At 37.2% G+C, this 21,794-nt stretch overlaps 1 protein-coding gene across 2 annotated transcripts in view; it reads right to left on the minus strand.

The window, feature by feature from the left end:
* Nucleotides 1–21,794, minus strand: part of LOC111145265 (solute carrier family 25 member 12) — a 104,443-nt gene that overhangs the window by 39,357 nt on the left and 43,292 nt on the right. For both annotated transcript variants that reach the window (XM_022500075.1, XM_022500083.1), the window contains 4 exons: nucleotides 11,706–11,852; nucleotides 9,400–9,538; nucleotides 8,650–8,743; nucleotides 6,741–6,825 (listed from right to left, as the gene is read on the minus strand). In XM_022500075.1, coding sequence (XP_022355783.1) covers nucleotides 6,741–6,825; nucleotides 8,650–8,743; nucleotides 9,400–9,538; nucleotides 11,706–11,852 — 465 coding nt within the window. The remainder of the gene's footprint in view (nucleotides 1–6,740; nucleotides 6,826–8,649; nucleotides 8,744–9,399; nucleotides 9,539–11,705; nucleotides 11,853–21,794) is intronic.

Genomic DNA, 21,794 nt, shown 5'->3' on the forward strand with positions numbered 1-21,794 from the left:
CTGCTAGGCAGTTAGGTGGAAAACCACTATCCTAGCCACATTTATAGTCCCACCATAGAGTTTACAATGATGATAATGCAAAGGAAAAAAGCCCTCTTGTGACTCAGAATGTTATTTCATAGGTAGCCCCCAGCATATAGTATCTAAAATAATTGGCCTATACTTGTCTGCCAGTCTTGTTCTTTAATATTTTCTTCATGAAGAGAGCAGTTACTCTCTATAAACAGTTTGAGATGAAAGAATAAAATATTTGGTTTATCATAAAGGAAAGTTGAAACATATTAACTTGGAATAAGCTTTTAAAAACCAGCATAATAAGAAGCTTAGATATGCCCACTAGAATAATTTAATGGAGAGGGAATCCATGCCTAAAATCTAAAAGAAGGGGGAAAAAAGCTAGTCCACTCTGCTTTGCTTTCATCTGTACAATCTCTTCAAAGCTCAATTAACCAAGCTAAATATGGCAAACCCAGATATTTACAAATAACTTGAGAAGCAGCCTATAAAGGGTTTATCTGCTTCTTGTTTTGTAAATTCTGTACCATAATAAGTGTGCTTTCAGGTTTTAACCAAAACATCTGATACCTAAATATTTAACGTTTGATTGTGATCTCTGTAAGCAGAGATCTTTTAAAAAGCTCATTATGCTTGCCAGTATTGTAGTTCAATAGATTCTATAGTAAAAAGGAAAATAAATAAATAGTATTTGATGAAATGCAAAATGAAACCCTTGTAAAACCCTTGGCCAAAAAAAAAATTAGTAGAGCACCATTATTTCAAATAATATCAGCACATATTTTACAAATCTCAACTATTACACTATACTAAATTTATTATAATCCAATTAGGTAAAAGTGTACATCTATTACGTACAAAACTGAACTTAGTATGTGGAAGAAACCATCATAAAAAAAGGTGGAAAATTACAGAGTAGTACATCACCACGATCTTGTAGGAAATACATTTTTTCCTATCAAGTTAGCCCAAGCAACTACCCAGCCATCCATTATGTTTAATTTACATGCTGTAACAAAAGTGAGCAATTAATAATTGGAAGCTGATATTTTTATCTGAAATCTAATAAGGGAAAGAGTAGGATATTTTAACAATATCCTACTACAATGAGTATAAGACTAATTTTGATTCACTCATAGAATAGCGAAAAATGGGCCATCCGAAAAGTTAATTACTTTTTGTTTCTCTTATCACTATAATAATAACACTAATTTTAGACTTTGTAGAGATGTACTATCTCCCAAAGGGTGAGAGTATTCTACCAAGTACTCAAGACCTGGGCCCTAATGCAGCCCTCAGGGGCCCAATGTTTTTCAAACTTCTGTAAATAAACTCCTTTGTGAGATCACCAGGAAGAGGCTTTCAGCAATTTCTCTCCACAGTGAGACCACACTAGACTAATTTTTCAGTCAGTCCTCTGTGCATACAAAGGTAAGATGTCCATTTTATGGACAGGACTAAAGACTTGCTACAGGTCTCATCAGATGGGGAACAAGCAGAGCAATGGGCCAGTTTCCTGTCCACCCAAGAATGATGTGACTCTTCATCATTCTTCAAGTCAACAGCTCTAACAACTCTTTGCAATTGAACACTCCTGCCAGGAAGATTTTAAGCATCTACCCCAATACATGATTTCATTTATAAATCATACATAGTTACATTGTACTAATAATATCTATAAGAATTGAAAAGTAATATACTTTATTAAATTACATATAGTATGCATTTTAGGGGCACCTGGGTGGCTTAGTCATTAAGTGTCTGCCTTCAGCTCAGGTCACCATCCTAGGGTCCTCGGATCCAGCCCCACGGCAGGCTCCCTACTTAGCAGGAAGCCTGCTTCTCCCTCTCCTACTCCCCCTGCCTGTGTTCCCTCTCTCACTATGTCTCTCTCTGTCAAATAAATAAATAAATAAAATCTTTAAAGAAAAAACAAAAACCAAATACAGATAGTACGCATTTTAAACATACACAAAAGTAGAAATTATAAAGAATGAGATGGAATGTTTTTTTAAAAATTTAATTTTCAGGGGTGCCTGGGTGGCTCAGTGGGTTATAGCCTCTGCCTTCGGCTCAGGTCATGATCCCAGGGTCCTGGGATCAAGCCCCGCATCGGGCCCTCTGCTCAGCAGGGAACCTGCTTCCCCTTCTCTCTCTGCCTAACTCTCTGCCTACTTGTGATCTCTGTCAAATAAATAAATAAAATCTTTAAAAAATTTTTTATTTTCATTTATTAATCCAAAAATATTTTTGGGATCACTTCTATGTATTATATTGACTAAATATGCCTCAGTTTTTTAAACATGGACTGAACAAAATGAAGCTAACCAGTTAATTCTGATTACTCTGTTTCAAAGATAACATAGTTGAAAACACAATGAGTATCTTCACAGCAAAGATGATGTTTTTAACATCATATGTTTTGAAGAAATTCTAGTAATGGCATTTTAGCTTAGATTTAAAAATCCTTTAAAATCAATGTGGCTGTTATGCTACCTTTTAAACACAGCAAATATAGGGTTTTTAAAAGTTTTTATTTAGATTCCAGTTCATTAACATACAGTGTAATATTAGTTTCAGGTGTACAATATAGTGATTCAACACTGCCATAGAACACCCAGTGCTCATCACAAGTGTCATCCTTAATCCCCATCACCTGTGTCACCCATCCCCTCACCCCCGACTCACCACCCCTCTGGTAACCATCAGTGTGTTCTCTATAGTTCAGAGTCTGTTTTTGGAAAGAAATATATTTTTAACTTCTAAAAACATGCACATAAAGCTTTTTTCCAAAATGGAGTTTCTCAATCACAAAACTGTGTGAAAATAAGCTCCATTCTCAGAGATTATTATTGTTTTTTTAAGGATTTTACTTATTTATTTGACAGAGAAAGAGATCACAAGTAGGCAGAGAAGCAGGTAGAGAGAGAGGAGGAAGTAGGCTCCCTGCTGAACAGAGAGCCCAATGCGGGGCTCGATCCCAGGACCCTGGGATGACCTGAGCCGAAGGCAGAGGCATTAACCCACTGAGCCACCCAGGCGCCCCTAGATTATTATTTTTAACTATGTCTCCTTTCAAAAGAATATGTTGAACTAAAACTCACAGATGAAAAGGGCTATGATCCCAAATAAGAATCCAGTAACCACTAATTCTTATTCATATGAAAAGGCTCTCCTGTGTTCAACCACACACATTTTCTTTTTTCTTTTTCTTTAAGGTTTTATTTATTTATTTGAGAGAGAGAGAATGAGAGGGAGCATGAGAGGAGAGAGGCCATTGGGAGAAACGGACTCCCTGCCAAGCAGGGAGCCGGATGTGGGACTCAATCCCAGGATTCAAGGATCATGACCTGAGCCAAAGGCAGTCACTTAACCGAGCCACCCAGGTGCCCAAACACATTTTCTTTAACCTGTCTTCCTTTAAAGAATGTTTATAAGTCCTACAAAACTGTATGAAAACTAAAGAATTATAGTGTTCTTTAATTCTTAGCTAAAAACATCTCTATAAATATACAAATGCCTAAATGGTTTTTGGCCTCCACCCTTATTAAACAGTATTTTTATTTTTTAAAGTACAATATATGGTCAGTAAGAAGGTTTTTTTAAGCTTAGCTAGCACTGTAACTTATGGTTCACTTGTATTCAGGTATGTAAATTAATTTAATTAATGCTATAGATTTCACTTCATGAATATTCATAAGTAGAAATGCTACTGTAGCTGTCATTCCTGTTAATGACTGTGTACTGAATTTTTAGCATTTAGGCTGAAAGAAAATACTCAGCACTAAGAACAAGATCGCCTGCCGTGAGCAAATGGGCCAAAGGAAAAGACACTCTTTCTCTTAAGGTTATGATTATGATCATGAAAGTGATATTTAATAAGATTAATTAAGTGTTTTTCAAAGCAAAATAAGAGTTGAGAATCTTAACTGATTTTTAACCTGCTCCCTAAGCATATGTGTATGATAGGAAATGACTTGAGACCTCATTTGATAGTAGAAAGTTCTTATGCTTTTGTTGTTGAATGTATCTCATTCTATAAATGAGAATTAGATAAGGCAAGATCATGCCAGTAAAAAAGTCAAGCTACCTAACCAAAACACAGCTTCAGGCTGGATGCCAACCCAATAAAAAGAACCACCCCTTCAACATAGCACACTATTAATGGAGAAAAGAAAAGGAAGGAAAAGCGGAAGATTACACAGGGGGAAGAAAAAAGCTAGATTTTAATACCTCCTGAAATGTATGATTGGAATGGAAATAAGTCCAGGGAAAATAAAACAAAATTCCTTGCGTATAAGTCACACCTGGATTTCAATTCAAAATTCTCGCCCTTATAAAATAAGATTTAAGGGTCTGTGAGTTTTTTGTTTTGTTTTTTAGATACCACCTTTAAGTGAAATGAAATGCTATTTGTCTTTCTCTGACTTCGTTCACTTAGCATAATACCCTCTAGGTCTATCCACGGTATCACAAATGGCAAGATCTCATTCTTTTTTATGACTGAATTATATTCCCGTGTGTGTGTGTGTGTGTGTGTGTGTGTGTGTGTGCATACGTAACACATCTTTCTTATCCATTCATCTACTGATGCTCACTTGGGTTACTTCCATATCTTAGCTGTTGTAAATAATGGTTGCCAGAGGGAAAGTGGGTGGGGGGTGGGCAAATTAGATAAAGGGGATTAAGAGGTGCAAACTTCCAGTTATAAAATATATATGTCACAGAGATAAAAAGTATGGCACAGGAAATATAATCAGTTATTTTGTAAGCTATATTAATAGACCTATTAACACTGAAAAATACCTCCCTTTGAAATGCAATTTTTTAAACATCAAGACCAAATTTTTATAAATGTATACTACAAAAATGCAAAATTCAATTCACTGAGCTCTTTAAATATTACAATGTCTCAATTATTTAATAAATTCATTAAATTTTATAAATCAATGAACTGGAATAAATCCACCTATTTTTTTTTTTTTAAGATTTTATTTATTTATTTGACAAACAGAGATCACAGGTAGGCAGAGAGGCAGCCAGAGAGAGAGGAAGGGAAGCAGGCTTCCTGCTGAGCAGAGAGCCCGACTCGGGGCTCGATCCCAGGACCCTGGGATCATGACCTGAGCCGAAGGCAGAGGCTTTAACCCACTGAGCCACCCAGGTGCCCCAAATCCACCTATTTTTTAAAGGATCTGAGAACATTCGGTGGAAATAAACTTTGATGGCAACAGATAAGAATTTTTTGCTATTAAAGAAGCTAAACTTCTTCACTACTTGTAATGGGTTACAGGTATACTTTAATCTTCAGGAAACTTTATTCCATTCCAAGAAAAGAAAGTATTAACATAAAAAGCAATATTTTCCATTTTTAATTTACGTATCTAACTAAAAAGTTCTTGTTTATTATGTAAAGTAGAAGTAGAAATTCTAATTAGCTTCAGAGGGTGAATCCTCATTCCATGGACCTCAAGTAGAAGAAAAATTTCCTACCAAATTTCCCAAAGTGAGCCCGACGTACATGCCCGATTTTTCACTAGCACACGTGGCTATTCACCTGTGTGGCAGCATTAAAGAAAAAGCAAACTTGGGCTCTTTCTGTGGCATGCCCATTTAGTTTTTTCTCTCTCTCTATCTGTTTCCAGTCTTCTTCCCCATCTCCCCACACCCTTTCAATGTCTCCTAGGGCACAGAGTCTCCTAAGGAATCACGTGGGACACAGGCCTCATCTATTAAAGCAGGGAGATAGCAGAAGGACAGGGAGTAGCCCTCCTAATCCTCACCCCTAACACAAAGCCATGTGACCATCACTACAACTGAGACTGCCTCTGAACACTACAGAAGTTAAAGGTTTCAGTTTAAAACAAGACCTAAAAAAATAAAACTACTGTTCCGGTCTACTCTTCCATGTAGTATCATGGGGTTTATTTTCCCACTAAGATAGATTTTTTTTTTTTTTAAGATTTTATTTATTCATTTGATAGAGAGCTAGAGAGCACAAGTAGGCAAAGAGGCAGGGAGAGGGAGAAGCAGGCTCTCCATTGAGCAAAGAGACCAATGCAGGGCTCGATCCCGGACCCTGGGATCATGACCTAAGCTGAAGGCAGGCGCTTAACCGACTGAGCTACCCAGGTGCCCCTAAGATAGTATTTTTGAAATCAGAAATGGGACTGTATTAACTTTATGGGACTCATAGCTATTGTTTTAAATCATCCTTTAAGAAAAAATGCTTACATTTTGTAATAATAGTAAAGGTTTTCTTTCTGGTTCATTAATTACATAGTTTTCCTGCATTACTGTAATCTATAAAGCACAATCTCAGTGAAAGATTTACTTCATTAGAAGAATGTTTTATATTTTAAAAGCCCTATAAATATCAGTCTAATGATTCAAAGTGAACTTAACACTGATAGCTAAATGTCACTATACAAATGAAAGGAAAAGACTAGTAGTTCTAGGAAGAAGGAAGTCCAGCCCATGTATGTCTGCACTCTTATTTTCCTTATCTTAATAGCTAAAAGAAAAAAAACCCATAAATTTAGTTCCTCATAAAAATACTTCATGAGGGTGGGTGTAAAAGTTCTACAAAGGTAATCTTTGAGCTAAGTCAGATCTTTTTCTAGAAAGTAGTTTTTAATTTTCATAGCATTCACAGGCTCTAGGCCACCGTGTACATGATTTCAGCATTCTGGGGGGGGCGATTCTATTTACGAGATGCCTCCTACCTGTCTCTGAAGTTCTGCCAGGTTGTAAGGTAAGGCCCCCTCCGCCAACGGGGCTATTCTCTCAATATCTGCCAAAGTCAAGCGCCTTCAGGCAAAAATAGGGAAAAGGAAAATTGTCAGACACCAACAAACTCCTCATACCAAGATCATATTTCTTCAGAAACAAAAACAAAGGAGTGGAGAAAAAAACTATGCTTTAAAAGTAGTATTTCTCTATTTACCCAGATCATTTTTTAGTAGAGAAAAAAATCTCCAGGCCCAGGTTCCCACAACAAAAAGCAAAAGACCCCAGAAAAATAATGTGGAGTACACAAATTTAATAAGACTCCAATGATACATAATAAAAGAAAAGAACTAGTATTACCAGAAGCAAAGTATAGACATTGACAGTTCATACATAACTAAACATATTCATCTGGCATACATATTTAATGCACAGGTACAAAGTATCTTGAGAAGGATAAACACAAAACTGATAAATACTGGTGGCCCTTAATGATAAATAAATAAAGGCACAAAGGTAGAACAGACTTTTTATGGCACCCTCTTTTGAGCTCCAAGTTTTGAATCATAAACTACTGTTTTCCAAAAACTTACTTAAAAATAAGTATGCTCCATGAACTAGGTAGGTCACTTCAGATTGTTTTGAAAAGCACTTTTTTGAAACTGTTTTATCATGAAGGAGGCTCAGTACCTTTGCTAAAAATATGAATTCTAGATGGATGAGATACGGCCTGACATTTCACGTTAATCACCAGAGATGGGGTGGTCCATTCTGTATCATATCCAGCCTAACAATTCATTATGTAGCAAGAAGGCAATAAATCACCCAGGTATACTCAGCTTCTATTAGTCCTCAGCTCTACCATTAAAACTCATTTTTCAGATATTCCTACACTTAAATAGTTACTAAAGGTGTCTAAAAAAAATCTTATTACTTAATAGAGCATAAGTCCCCCCCCCACAAATCCTGCCAGAGTTAAAGTTTTTCTTTTATTTGCAAAAGAACTTTGCAAATTAAAAACTCTCAATGTGCTTTGGTTTTTTTTTTTTTTTTTGTTGTTTTTTTTTTTTTTTTAGTCTATAAAATGAAAGCATAAAACATCTAAGCTTGTCTGGGATGATAAGCATGGTGATAATGTCACAGCCCTATTTAACAAAAATGATACCCTCTAACAAAAAATGATATATACTATTCAGCAAAATGAATATTTACAATAAACCAATAACATTATAAGACTCCTGAACATGTACTTCAGTTTATTTGATAAACTTGGGCAAATTTTCACAAATCTCTTACATGTAATCGAGTCCAGATGAAATCATTTTTTCCCATCCCTCTCTTACTTCTCACTCCCCTCTACTCTTATTTTTCTTCCCTCCCCCATTTCCCTCTCTCAAGCCCCTTAAGCTAACCCTGCTCTTTTCTTTTACCTCTCTCTCCATCTCTTCCTTCCCTTCCCCCATCCTCTTTTCCTTTTCCCTTTCCTTTCTCCCCTTCTCTCTGTCCATCTCCCCGACCTAAAGATCTATCTTCCTGTTTCTCCCTCCTCCTGTTTCTCATATTGCCTATCTTTCTTTGAATTTGTGGACTGCATTAACTACTGTTAAAATGAACTGAAAGGGGGCGCCTGGGTGGCTCATTGGGTTAAAGCCTCTGCCTTCGGCTCAGGTCATGATCCCAGGGTGCTGGGATCGAGCCCCACGTCGGGCTCTCTGCTCAGCAGGGAGCCTGCTTCCTCCTCTCGCTCTCTCTGCCTGCCTCTCTGCCTACTTGTGATCTCTATCTATCAAATAAATAAATAAAATCTTAAAAGAAAAAAAAAATGAACTGAAAGCATACCCTTGTTTTACATGTTAAAGAAATTGTCCTATAATAAATATCACAAAAAATTATTGAAATAGTTACCCTGTAGCATTATATAAGTCTGCAAGTTGGTAGAGGATATCAATTTCTAGTGGAGTGACCTGTCCATAGCGTATGGCACTCTGCGCAAATTCCTCTAGAAGAAAAAGAAAGTATTTTAAAATCTGAAAAGATTCTTAATATGCTTGTACTTTAACCAACTATGATCTGAAAGCTGAAGGCATCTTAGTATTATTTTAAAAATATAAAACTGAATTTAAATACCTAAGTTCAACTATGAAATTCTGAAAGCTGGCAAAAGATAAGATATTAACATCATGAACAGCAAAACCAGACAAATTAACTTCAAAGATGAAGCGATCTCTTTAGAATCCCCTCTTTTATCTTGTTTCTTTGCTTTGGTCTCCAGGGTTATAAGATAAAAGAATTTGCTATTCTCCAAACACCTAAACACCCTACTAAAATAGAGCAAAAAGAACAGGCTTGCCCATCTTTCTGGGGCAACTCTTTCCTAGAACAAACAAGCTGCCGCCGCACTGCCACTGACCAGTTTGACAGATTGGGCCAAGGTTCTTTTCAAAACTGTCAAAGCACTTTTCCATTCCTGACCCCAGCATCCCATTAATTCCACCTGGGTTTTTGGAAATCACTAGGGCCCAAGTGAAGCATATACACATAGCAACATACTTTCTAGATCTGGCTTCAGAGGGGTAAATTTAGACCAACCTCACGTGCTAGATAAAGAAAAGTGAAAATGCAGACACAGATCAATACATATTTTTAAAGTCTTACCTTTTGTGACTTCAACATCTTTCCTTGTGCCGGCTAAAGTGCTGTAAATCTTACGAACAAGCTCCATGTTGTTCAGTAAGGAGTTAAATGCATTGAAGTAGGAGAAGCTGACCTGATGTGAGATACTTCCCCCAGCTGCCTAGGAAATGACAACAGAAAAAGTGTAAAAAACAAATGAAAACAAAAAAACACATTTAAGGACACTACACTTCTCCCAAAGAAGATCCAAAGGCTCTTCATTATTAAAGTGATTAACAACCAGTCCATAAATACAAAGAAAGCATCATACTGAAACACTCAGTGCATTTCACGCCCTCAGGGAGGTCTATGTAATTTAGGTTTTAAGGAAGAAAGCAACATCTGGAAGTTGGACTTCACGGTTCATCTACCTATAAGGTCAGAAACAACAAATACAATTATCACAGATCAAAAACAATGGTTATTTAAACAAGATTTTCAAGATCCTCAACTACGGAACTCTTGCTAGTCCAGCATAATTCAAACATCAATGTACAACATAAAGAGTATTTTTTTAAACTTGCTTTTACTCCTATACAGATACATAAAAACCAGTGCTAACTACATTTTAAGACTATTTCACTGTATCAGCCCTCCTAATCTTTTCTTTTCTTTTTTTTTTTTAAAGGCGACTGTTATAATTAAGATATTTAACAGTCTGTGCTGGGCTCTACATCATGAAAGGTACAACTACCATAAACTCCAAAAAATGTAGAGAAAATCTAGGGAGGATTTATTCACCAGAAATTAGATCTTCAGTGGAATGGTGCAGAAGAGGCTCGTGCCTGAGGAGCAATGGGGGGCAATGTGGCCTTCATTACTTCTCCAGGGTGAGGAGGTAAGCTCTCCCTCTGCCTACCAGTTGGACATAAACTCAGAGAGAATATTTTTCATAGTTTATAAAGCCTAATTTCTAAGCCAGGAGTCAGAGGAACCCATATGATTAAAAACATTCTCTATTAAAAACTCAAAGAAATGCTTATGGAAATACCAGTGTGACCTTAATCATAAAGGTCTACTGAGAACAGTGTAGGTAATGATAGGCACCCATCCCTCACACACATGCCTTAACCCAAATATAGATGATATGTGTGTTAGCCTGAATTTGGATGCCGGTGACCCAGAAGCAGAACTCAAATTATTTATTACATTCCTTCAGGAATTGAAATGCCATTTGGTAAGCTGAAGCTATAATAGGTCTATGTGACCCAATTGGAAAAGATTAAATGGGTCCCCTCACTCCAAGGCACTGAGTGAGTACTTCCCTAGGATAGCCCCCCCACCACAACCACCACTTTCCTCCCTCTCTCCCTTTCTTTCCTTCCTTCTCTCATTTTTTGGCTGGGGTATGAGGTGAGGGTTCAGGGAGTGGGAGATGGGTGTCAAGGAGGTGAAATGTGTAGGACAAGGTGACATGCTCCATGTTCAAATTCACTGAAGAAAAAGAACAGAAGTTGATCTTTCTACCCTGGTCTAAATCAGGGATAATGATCTTCAGCTGAAACAACAAAAGTACTCACTGGCTTCCCTCCATTTAAAACAAGCAGCAATCAAAAACTTATACGTAAGTACAATGCATGAACAAGAAAACTGGTAAGTGAGGAAGGTTTCACCACTCTTTGTGAGGAAGTGAATGACATCAGTTTGCTATGGTCCAGATGGTTACTTGTTGAGATTAGCAGTTTGACAGAACAAAAACAGAAAAACAAAACAAAACAAAAAAACCCCATCTGGTCCACGCAGACTGAATGCACAGGTGAAGGGGCAGAGAGAGGAGGGAGCCACAGAGGCTGATGCCCGCGTATTTCCTCCATACCTTCTGCCTCGGCCATGGTTATTAAAACAGTGTAGAGGCCAGTGATGATTCCTCTAGCAAACAGCACCCTGCAGGCAACAGAGGAAGGAGCCATCTTTATAGCAAGGCTTTGGGAGCCTGGTGGGATGGAAAGAGGCCAAAGTGAAGGCAGTAGTGTCTGGGAGAGGTACTGCCACTGGAAAAAGTAATTACACACCCTTGTCTACAAACTCCTTGTTTTCTTTGGTTGGACTCTATAAATGGAAATAAACAATTTGGAAATACATGAAAGCAAGATGGTGGCTCTGAGAAAGCTATGATCTGGGGAAATTCACCATCACCCCCACCTCCCTCACACATACCTGATTACCTTCTGTAACCAAACATAAAGTTAGAATAGTTGAGACTCCGATGGGTCCACAGAGGCAAGCCGGGACCCAACGGTTCAAAATTTTTAAAGAAACAGAAAATGGAGCACTTGTTTTCTACTTACTGAAACTAAGTTCTCCTCCACGAAGGGAGTAAGCATGTGAGACCGAATGGTAACCATGATGTCACTGAAATCCAAACCGGAAATCATGCCACTTTTGCTTTTGTCTTTCAGCGCAAAGGCTTGTCTTGCATGTTCCAGTTGTAGCTCCTAGAGAGAAAAGTTGGAAATAGGACATTAGATTGATCAAAGCACATCCCAATTGCATGTTTTGAAGAGGAAGGACACCATTAAACATTAAAAGATGTTTAAATTTATTTTAAACATTCATGTCTTGGGGTGCCTGGGTGACTCAGAGGGTTAGGCCTCTGCCTTGGGCTCAGGTCATGATCTCAGAGTCCTGGGATCAAGCCCCGAATAGGGCTCTCTGCTTGGCAGGGGGGCCTGCTTCCCCCCTCTCTCTCTACCTACCTCTCTGCCTACTTGTGATCTCTTTCTCTGTCAAATAAATAAAATCTTTTAAAAAAATCCATATCTTGGCTTTAATATTATACACACTGGACTCCACAGCACTGTTAGTAAATATGAAAATAGTTCCCATTTCCATGCACAGGAATTAAGCTTTAACACCATTTATAAAATATTATGGACAAGGTTACCTTTGGAATAATTAATATACATTTGGACAACTACAATTAAATGAATATTAAATCAAGCAAGAAGTAGGCTATGTTCAATATGCTCTAGATGACAGGCTGTAATATTTAATGTTATATAAAACTTTCTTCTCTAATTTTCTTTAAAGGGACATCTTTCTTTTTAAGGTTTTATTTATCTGAGAGAAAGAGAGCAAGCGCACACAGAGGGAGAGGGAGAGTGAGAGGCAAAAGCTGATTCCCCAGTAAGCAGAGAGCCTGATGTGGGGGCTCGATCTCAGGACCCTGGGATCATGACCTGAGTCTAAGGCAGACACTCCACCGACTGATCCACCCAGGCACCCGTAAGGACATCTTTTCTATATGTGGGTGCTCAAATGAAAATTGAGGAATGTGTGGTTTGACCATAATAACCAAATTCACATATAAGAGAGTGCTTGCCTCCTCCTCTAAAAGAAGCAATACATTTGCTCATTATCTCTCTCTCCAACAGAACAAGTTTTTTCATTGTTTTTTAAAATATTTTATTTAATTATTTGTGTGAGGGAGAGAGCGTACAAGCAGGGGGAGCGGCAGGCAGAGGGAGAAGCAGACTCCCTGCCTAGCAAGGAGTCTGACGTGGGACTTGATCCCAGGACCCTGGGATCATGACCTGAGCTGAAGGCAGATGCTTAACCAACTGAGCCACCCAGGCATCCCAGCAACAAAACAAGTTTCTAAAATATTTTTTCTTAACAGGTTGGCAGGCTAGAGACCAGTATATGAAAACTACTAAATCTTTCAATAGTCATAACTTAAAAAAATTAGATGATAACACTGAGGAAAACATCTAAATATTGTTAACACCTATCATCAAACATCTAAATGTTTGGATTTCCTTGAAAAGAGCAACAGGAGTGGAGAACTAAAACTCAACTGATAAGTACAAAATTAACAACCAGCATGATTTGACAAAGTTTTCTTTTCCCCCTCTTCTACTTTTTAAAAAAAATCTTAAAATATCTATTGAGATAAAATGAACAAAATCATAATATATTTAAAATGTGAAACATGATTTGATATACGCATACACTGTGAAAGGAGTCTCACCGTGTTAAGTAACACATCCATTACCTCACATAGTTATCTTTTTTTATGAGACCATTCAAGTTCTACTCTCTTGGCAAATTTCAATTATACAGGGGTGCCTAGGAGATGCAGTCGGTTAAGTGTCCAACTCTTGATTTCAGTTTAGATTGTGACCGCAGGATCCTGAGATTGAGCCAGTGTTGGGCTCCACTCACAGGGTGGAGTCTGCCCCTCCCCCACCTCTCTAAAATAAACAGTCTATTTAAAAAATTTCAATTATACAACACAGTATTATTCATAGTCACCATGACACACTGTACATCCTCAGACCTTCCTCATGTTATAATTGAAAGTTTGTAACCTTTTTCCAGTTTCTCCTGCTTTCTCTCACCACCCCACTCCTCAATGAGCCCCTGGCAACCACTATTCTACTTTGTGTTGCTATGTGTTCAACTTTTTTTTTTAAGATTCTACATAGAAGTGATATCTTGTAATATGGCTTTCTCTGTCTGGCTTGTTTCACATAGTGCAATGTCCCCCAAGTTCATCAAAGTTATTGCAAAGGACAGGACTTTCTTCTTTTTTTCGAGTGAATACTATGCTAGTGTGTGTGTCTGTGTGTGTGTGTGTGCGCACACACACATATTCTTTATCCATTTATCCGCCAATGGACACTTAGGTTGCTTCCATACCTTGGCTATTGTGATAATGCTACAATAAACATGGGAGTACAACTACCTCTTTGAAATAGTGACTTTTTTTCCCCTTTGGATATATACCCAGAAGTGGGACTGCTGGATCATAAGGTGGTTCTATTTTTAATTTCCTGATGAGCCTCCAAACTGGTTTTCATAGTGGCTGTACCTGTTTACATTGACACCAACAATGTACAAGGGTTCCCTTTTCTCCACATCCTTGCCAGCATTTGTTGTCTCTGGTCTTTTGATAATAGACAGCCTATCAAATATGAAGTAACATCTCATCGTGGTTTTAATTTTTTTTTTAAGATTTTATTTATTTATTTGTCAGAGAGAGAGAGAGAGAGAGAGAGAGCGAGCACAGGCAGACAGAGTGGCAGGCAGAGGCAGAGGGAGAAGCAGGCTCCTCACAGAACAAGGAGCCCGATGTGGGACTCGATCCCAGGACGCTGGGATCATGACCTGAGCCGAAGGCAGCTGCTTAACCAACTGAGCCACCCAGGCGTCCCTCATTGTGGTTTTAATTTGCGTATCTCTGATCTCAAGGTTGAAAACTTCTCCTATACCTCTTGGCCATTTGTAGGTCTTCCTTGGGAAAATGACTATTCAGGTCCCTTGCCCATTTTTATTTATATATATATATGTATGTAATTGAATTGTATAAGTTCCTTGTATATTTTAGATATTAATCCCTTATCAGATGTGTGGTTTGCAAATATTTTCTCCCATTCCAGTGGTTGCCTTTTCATTTTGTCAATTGATTTCTTTACTGTGCAGCTTTTCATGTTGATGTTATCCTACTTGTTTGTTTTTGCTTTTGCTGCCTTTGCTTTCGGTGTCAAATTTTAAAAATCATTGCCAAGACTGAAGTCAAGGAAATTACCTACTATGTTTTCTTCTAAGAGTTTAAAGTTTCAGGTCTTATGCTCAAGTTTTTAATTCATTTTGAGTTGCTTTTGGTGTATGGTATAAGATAGTTCAGTTTCATTCTTTTGCATGCGGATATCCAGTTTTTCCAACACTGTTTATTAAAAACACTACCCTTCCTCCATTGTGTATTCTTAACTCTTTTGTCAGAAATTAATTGACCATATATGCATGGGTTCGTTTCAGGGCTATTTTGTTCCATTTATCTATGTGCCTGTCTTTTGACAAAACCATACTGTTTTGAGTACTATAGCCTCATTCTATCGTTTAAATTCAGAAAGTGTGCGGTCTCCAGCTTTGTTCTTCTCAAAATTGCTTTGGCACTTTGGGGTCTTTTGTGGTTCCATATAAATTTTATGACTGTTTCTCTAGTTCTGTTAAAAAGTACTATTGGAATTTGATAGTGACTGCGTTGAATCCACAGATCACTTTGGGTAGTATATACATTTTAACAATATTAATTCTTTGAATAAATGAACACAATTATTTTTCCATTTATTTGTGTCTTCTTCAACTTCTTTCATCAGTGGCTTACAGTTTTCAGTGACCAGATTTTTCACTTTCTTGGTTAAATTTATTCCTAAGTATTTGATTCTTTTTGATGTTCTTCAAATGGGATTGTTTTTCTTAATTTCTCTTTTTCATAGTTCACTGTTAATGTACCGAAATGCAACTGGTTTTGTATCTTGATTTTGTACCCTGAAACTTTCCTGAAGCCAATTATCAGTGCTAACTTTGTGTGTGTGTGTGTGTGTGTGTGTGTGCTTTTTTAGGGTTTTCTATATATATCATGGCATCTGCAAAAAGGGACAATTTCATTTCTTCCCTTCTAATTTGGATGTCTTTTATTTCTTTTTCTAGACTAATTGTTCTGGCTAAAGCTTCCAGTACTTTTTAAAATAAAAGTTGTAAGAGTGGCCATCCTTGTCTTTTTCCTGATCTTAAAAGCTCTCAGCTTCTCACTGCTGAGCATAATTTGAGTTATGGGCTTGTCATGTATGTGCTTTATTATGTTGAGGAATGTTCCATCTGCAGCTAATTTGCTAAGCATTTTTATCATGAAAGGATATTGAATTTTGTCAAATGTGTATCTGTATCTATTGAGATGATCATATGATTTTATTCTTTATCTTGTTAATATGGTATACCACATGTAATGATTTACATATGATGAATTCTCCTAGCATTCTAGCAATAAGTCCCACTTTATCATGGTGTATGCTTCTTTTTATGTACTATTAAATTCAGTTTACTGGGCACCTGGGTGGCCCAGTTAAGGGTCTGCCTTCGGCTCAGGTCATGATCCCAGGGTCCTGGGATCGAGTCTTGCACCAGGCTCCCTGCTCAGCAGAGAGCCTGCTTCTCCTTCTCCCTCTGCCTGCTACTCTGCCTACTTGTGCTCTATCTCTCTGTCAAGTAAATAAATAATTTTTAAAAATCTTTAAAATTCTGTTTACTAATATTTTGTTGAGGCTATCTGTATCTATCTTCATCAGGAATACTGACCTGTAGTTTTCTTTTCTTGCAGAGTCCTTGTCTGGCTTTGGTATCAGGGTTAACACTGGTCTTGTAAAGTGAATTTGGAAGTTTACCCTCCTCATCTACTTTTTGGAAGAGTCTGAGAAAGACTGGTATTACCTCTTCTTTAGATGTTGATAGTATTCACCAGGAAAACCATCTGGTCTTATAGTTGTCTTTTTGGGAGGGTTTTTTGTTTTGTTTTATTTTTTAAAAATATTTATTTATTTATTTATTTGACAGACAGAGATCACACGTAGGCAGAGAGAGGAGGAAGCAGGCTCCCTGCTGAGCAGAGAGCCTGATGCAGATGCGGGGCTCCATCCCAGGAGCCTGGGATCATGACCTGAGCTGAAGGCAGAGGCTTTAACCCACTGAGCCACCCAGGAGCCCCTTTTGGGAGGTTTTTTTAATTACTGACTCAACCTTCTTGCTAGTAATTGGTCTATTTAGATTTTTTATTTCTTCATATTCGGAATTGGTAGGATATGTTTTTAGGAAGTTATCCATGTCTTCTAGGTTATCTCATTTGTTGGCATAGAAATATTCAAAGTAGTTTCTTATGATCCTTGGTATTTCTCTTTCTCTTGGTATTGTCTCTTTCGTTTCTAAGTCTTTTTTTCCTCAATCTAAACATGTCGATTTTGTTTATCTTAAAAAATACAGTTCTCAATTTTATTGATCTTTTCTATTGTGTCTCTAGTTATTATATTTCCTTTTTTTCCTGCCTTGACTTTGGTTATTTTCTTCCTTCTGCCGACTTTGGCCTTAGTTTATTCTTCTTCTAGCTCCTTGAGATGTAAAGGGAGATTATTTTTTTCTCAATGTCGGTGTTTATTACTATAAACTTCCCTCTTAGAATTGCTTTTGCTGCTTCTCATACATTTTGGTATGTTGTGTTTTCATTTTCATTTGTCTCATGACACTTTTTGATTTTCCTTTTGATTTATTCTATGATTATCAATTATTCAGGAATGTGTTGTATAATCTCCACATATTTGTGAATTCTGTCCTCTTCTACTTTCTTCATTCCCCCTACTCACTCCATTCCTTCCTATCACCTCCAACCATATCACTCAAATGAAACAGGAATTTTAGGTCTTTATTTCAACCTTAAAATATTGTTGGAAGTATCCCCCATAGAAAGAATATTCCTAAGCGGCATCAGAAATAGACACAGGTCCACTCCATGTCTGATATGTTTTGCCTTCCTCACTTCTCCTTTTTTCCTCCTTCTTTATGTTTTTGTCAAGTCTTTGTCTTCTCCATCTATATGTCTTAGTCTCTCAGAAATATCCAGTGGCAACCATGGACACGATGAAGCCTTATTAGTGACACTCGGTACTGGAAAAAATGTGGACCTTTATATTAAAGACAAAGCAGAATCCTCATTGCAAGAGTAATGCTGGAAGGATAGATTTTCTGTTTTCTATTAGGTTAACAAATGGAGGACTCCTAAGTATCTTTTAAAAATACATAGGGAAAGTACCACAGATGAAACTGTAGAGGGTATCAGATTGGCTTCCAAATGGTCCAGGAGGAAGCACAGTGGAGACTATAGACAAAATAAGACTGGCCAACAGTTAATAACTGCTAAAGCTGGTTGATGGGTACATGGAAATTCATTACACTGTTCTATTTTTAAATATACTTAAAGTCTTTCAAAATAAAAAGGTTAAAAAATTAACATTAAGGACTTAAAATGAGAAGCAAAACAAAGGGGAAAAAAAGAAGGTTCCTATCTAAAGCTCTCCAGTTTATGTAGTATAAGTAATGTATCAGGGTAGAATTAGATATTCCTTAATAAATGTGAGGGAACCAAAGACAAGAACAAACCATCTTTAGAGAAACCTTAAAAAACACGAGTTGGAAGAACATTTCCTTCTTAATTTTATTTTTTTTCTTTCAATATTTTATATAAATTCAAATTCGTATAGTGTAGTTTTAGTTTCAGGGATCATTTCCTTTTTTAAATAATCATGTCTCAAATAAATAATATTTTCAACTTTTCCAGTTTGCGCATTTTACAGTGTCAGTCAGATAGGCACTAAATGTGCAAGTGTTAGAACAAGCACTGGGTTCTACAAACAACCACACCTACAGGATATAGTGTTCAAACTGTGATCATGTGCATAAAGAAAAACAATATCCTAGGCTTATAAAAGATAAAATATCTAAAGATACTCTAAAAAGACACTTCAATCTTAAAAGATAAAGATACTCTAATAAATAAAAAATAAAACAAGTCCACTTTCAGATTTCAAGTGTGGATAGGGGAACTGAAGGAAAGGGTAAAAAAACGAAGTTATGCTCATGTTAAAATGTATTTCATCTAACTATGAGATGAAAACAGCTGAGCTTCAGAAACTGTGGCAGTGAATGAGAATGACTAGTAATGTAACTCTGGTGTCTTCTAAAACTCCACTCTTTGCTAAAATCACAGAAAAGGAACTAAAAACAGACACTCAAGGACAAAGAGAACAGAAAAGAAGATAGCAACTACATTTTTAAGATTAGAGAGCAGAAAGGCAAGTGACAGATAAGCAGACTCAAGAAAACTGGACATGGAAAAAGCCAAAAAGCAATTCAATGACTAAGACTCCTCAAATCCAAGACCCCCCAAAACACTCAGGAATTGGCTACACTAGTACCTGCAGAAGTGACAGTGAAAGTGGAACTACAGATAGGAGGTTTAGAGGGAAGTCTATTTAAAATGCAGTTAGTCACCTGCATTGCTTCACTGTAGCCAGGATTCTGCCCTTTCCCAAGCCTGGGAGAAGACTAGAGGTTCACTGCCTTGAGAATGTAACAGAGGCTCTTCAGACTAGGGGAGACCAGGTGCAGTTGAAAAGAGGTAAGTCAATGAAAGTCCATCTCCATACTGAATGTTGAGACCTCCAGCCCTCCTCTCTTATTCAGCAACCAGAATGTCAAAAGCCAGACTGAATATTCCAGGTGGGATGCAAAAGAAAAGACCTGAACATACAGACATTAGAGGGACCCCAAAAGAACAGCCCAGCCAGCGAACTTTACAATAAGGTCAAGAGTTAATAAAGTAGTACCATGAACTCAATAAGCCTTAATCTTAAATATGAGCAGAAGTCCAATGACAATCAGACATGAGTAAAGCCAAACAAAGAAATACAAACAAAGAAAAAGAAACTTGGAGAAAACAGACATTTCACAGGGGAAGGAAGAAAACACCTGCCTTCAATATCTTTGGAAAAGGGAGAAGTATAGCACATCCATGAAAAGAGAATATGCTATTTTTTAAAAAGGAATATTCAGAAAGGAATATTCAGTTTTTAACTGAAAATTTGAAATGTAACAAAATTAGAACTTAATAAAATGTTCAAAAGTAGAAGAGAAGAAAAAACTAAATCATACATTCAATATGCTTACCATATTAAATAAAAGAAAGAAAATAAATAAGAAAAGTAATGAGAATATTTTCAAGGGGCGCCTGGGTGGCTCAGTGGGTTAAGCCTCTGCCTTGGGCTCAGGTCATGATCTCTGGGTCCTGGGATTGAGCCCTGCATTGGGCTCTCTGCTTAGCAGGGAGCCTGCTTCCCCTCTCTCTCTGCCTGCCACTCTGCATACTTGTGATCTCTCTTTCTCTGTTAAATAAATAAAATCTTTAAAAATAAAACAAAACAAAAGAATATTTTCAAGAATTGAGGGACAAAAGTTTTCTAATTCAAAGAGCCCACTGAATGCCCCGCACCAAGGAATATCATCATGAAATTTCAACATACTGAAGAAAAGGAAAAAAAAACCTTCCAGAATGAATAAATGTTTCAAAACAGAATCAAGAATGAGACTGGCACTGGATTTTTCAGTGGCAAAACAGGAAGCAAGAAAATAAAAGAGAAATGTTTTCAAAATTAGGAGGAAAATAATTCCTAGTAGAATTCTATACCCAATCAGGCACCTGAGTGGCTCAGTCAGTTAAGCATCTAATTAAGGCTCAGGTCATGATCCCAGGGTGCTGGGATCGAGCCCCACATTGGCTCTCTGTTCAGTGGGGAGTGCTTCTCCTTCCTGCCCCTCTTTCAATCCTTCTCTAATAACTAAATAAAATCTTAAAAAAAAAAAAAAGAATTCTATACCCAATCATACTAAGTGTAAACAGTGCAGAGTTTTTCCGATATGGAAAGTCTCACAAAAAAATTATTTTACTTTCCTCAAGAAGCCCTTGCAGGAAGCATTCCACCAAAAAGAATAAAGGAAGAGATGGAATACAAAAAACAGGAGAGTCAACATAAAAGAAAAACAAATGGATTTTCCATGGTGAAGGTAGATGACAGACGGACAGACTCACAGCTACGCAAAAAGTACAAACGCTAGCCTGCAACCATGAAGCAGGTGAGAAAGTTCCAAGAAAATGGTGCAGGGGCTGTGGAAAACAGTCTGGCAATTCTTCAAAAAGTTAAAGATAAAATTATGTGACAGCAATTTCATATCTAGGGATATACTCAAAAGATTTGGAAACAGGTATTCAAACAAATACATGTACTCCAATGTTCACAAGTGCCAAGAGGTGAGGTGAGAACAACCCAAGTGTCCATCAACTGATGAATGGACAGACAAAATATTGTATATGTATGCAATGGAATATTATTCAACTGTAAAAAGGAGTAAGGTAGTAATACATGCTACAACATGGATAATCCTCGAAAACATTATGCGAAGTGAGAAAAGGCCAGACATAAAAAGTCATATTGTATAATTCCACCAGCATTGGTCCTCCTTTATCCATGGGTCTTTATCTAAGACCCCTAAATGGATGCCTGACACTGCACATAGAACTAAACCCTATATATACTGTTTTTCCCCCATACATACATACATACAATGAAGTTTAATTCCTAAATTGGACATAGTAAGAGATTAACAGTAATCACTAAAATAATGATAAAACAGAATAATTATAACATTACATTGCAATAAAAGTTATGTGAATGTGGTTTCTTTCTCTCTTGTCCTCTTCAAATATCTTATGGTACTGTACTCACCCTTCTTCTTGTGATAACTTGAGGTGATAAAATGCCTAAGTGATAAGATGAAGTTAGGTGAATGGTGTGAGCATTGTGACATAGCATTAGGCTACTACTGAACTTCTGATGATACATCAGAAGGGGGATTATCTGCTTCTGGACCGCGGCTGACCGCAGGTACACTGAAACCGCAAAAAGCAAAACTATAAATAATGTGGGGGGGCTACTGCATATGCACTATGCAGAGGAAGTAAATCCACAGAGGCGAAGGTAGTTTGGTGGCTGCCA

This window comes from Enhydra lutris, unplaced genomic scaffold (genome assembly GCF_002288905.1).
Source record: "Enhydra lutris kenyoni isolate GAN:26980312 unplaced genomic scaffold, ASM228890v2 scaffoldscaffold1, whole genome shotgun sequence".
Lineage (NCBI taxonomy): Eukaryota > Metazoa > Chordata > Mammalia > Carnivora > Mustelidae > Enhydra > Enhydra lutris.